At 41.6% G+C, this 1,643-nt stretch overlaps 1 protein-coding gene across 1 annotated transcript in view; it reads right to left on the reverse strand.

The window, feature by feature from the left end:
* Positions 1–1,182, reverse strand: part of LOC108752961 (RNA polymerase II degradation factor 1-like) — a 5,215-nt gene extending 4,033 nt beyond the window's left edge. Inside the window, exon 1 of the mRNA XM_018494231.1 lies at positions 972–1,182. Within this exon, the coding sequence (XP_018349733.1) occupies positions 972–989 (18 nt within the window). The 5' untranslated portion in view covers positions 990–1,182. The remainder of the gene's footprint in view (positions 1–971) is intronic.
* Between the last annotated feature and the right edge of the window lie 461 nt (positions 1,183–1,643).

A 1,643-nucleotide genomic window follows, 5' to 3' on the forward strand; every position in this document is an offset into this window, starting at 1 on the left:
AGAAGAAAAAATGGCAGAAAAATATTTTGGGAGTTCGGAATATTTTTATCACAGGAAAATGGAGAAAAACAACGAAACAACAGGCGCACTTTTACATGGCGCACTTTTGTTGCAAGGAGTTAATTAACCATGCCGGTTAACTGATGCTGGTGCAACCGACCTCAAGAACTGTTCGTATTCTCGTCGGTCATCGCACGCGACCGCACTCGAACGTAATGATGAATTATATAATAGTCTTTCTACAAGCGTCAGTAGGCGCGTTGTAAAAATAAATGCGTCTCGCCCTCATAATAGGTGAAATCTTAATAAATTTTTCCACGACGTGGAAGAAAGTAGAAAACGGGATCACAAGAATTGCGCAACGCGACCAAGCCTACAACAGGCCGTTTTCAATCGTTTCGCTTCTTGCCGTGAATTTAATGATTCTAACGAGCAATGTAATTCTTATGTAGTAAAAAGAAACACTATGAAACATTAATAAATTGATGCAAAAATTCACAGAGAGTATCGCGGTTTAATGTATGCATTCTTTAATCACGATCTTAAAATTTCTTTTTTAAATTGCCGTAAATCACATGAATTTGTGTACATATCTTTTACAATAAATTGTGCCACGATTTTTTATTGCCATAATTAGATACATTTAAAATATTGCATAAAACAGTATTTATATTGCCAACAAGCACAAAGAATGGAATGTCGAGAGAAGTATAAAGACTCTGTCGATAAAGCCGAAATAAATGAAAATCAGAATTCCTCAGGGCCTGTAGCGGCAATTTTCCAAGCTCACGATACGGATTATGCACTAGTCACAACCACTATCACATCACACGCGATTTCACGTCTTGGCGCTTGCATTCCAAGACGGTTGTTTTTCATTTTGCTTTTAGGTGGAGATCCGCGAGAGGCGACTATGCGGAGAGAACAATGACGAGATAACGACGATGCTGATGATGCACTCAGATACGTACCGTCGCGAGGGTGTGCATCGTGTTTCCCGGCGGTCGGTGGTTGTGTTAGTGTGTGTGAATGTAAGTAGGCAGCGAGGCTAGAGTACCGGCGATTGCTCGAACTGAGGCCCTCATATACCTTACTGGAACCCCCCCGTTCCTGCTGAACCCCGCTCCCTTCCTCAGCACTCCTGTTCGCTCCGAGGGACTTTCACTATCTGTTCAACTCCTGTACGTACGTACGTACCGCCTTGTCTCGTTACAGCACCTTATATCCCTTAAATATTCCCCACCAGCAGCCTCTGATTTTTCGGGAATCTGGAAAATCGCACTCCGTTGCTCAGTTGGTTGATCCGCGGGTCGATACGGATGAAAGTTCATCATTAACAGTGCAATTGCTTGAATGAAATTGTTTCGAAAGATTATCATTTCTGTCGGCTGTGTACGCTGTTAAAAACGGAACAGTTCGAAAATCGGTATGACACGATCAGGAAAACGCGCTCTGCTTAATGATATCTTGACTTCTTGAATGGACAGAATAAATCTTGTTAGAAGTTGATTGTATCAGGCAGCTGATACAACGATCACGTAACCCGTTCTAACGAAAAATTGGATCAGTTTTGTAAAACTGGTGTGTCGAGTTTCTAAGGTGGGATATTATGTAAAACTGTAGTGGATAGGTATAGATTTGGA

This window comes from Trachymyrmex septentrionalis, unplaced genomic scaffold (genome assembly GCF_001594115.1).
Source record: "Trachymyrmex septentrionalis isolate Tsep2-gDNA-1 unplaced genomic scaffold, Tsep1.0 scaffold62, whole genome shotgun sequence".
In the NCBI taxonomy this organism is placed as follows: Eukaryota; Metazoa; Arthropoda; class Insecta; order Hymenoptera; family Formicidae; genus Trachymyrmex; species Trachymyrmex septentrionalis.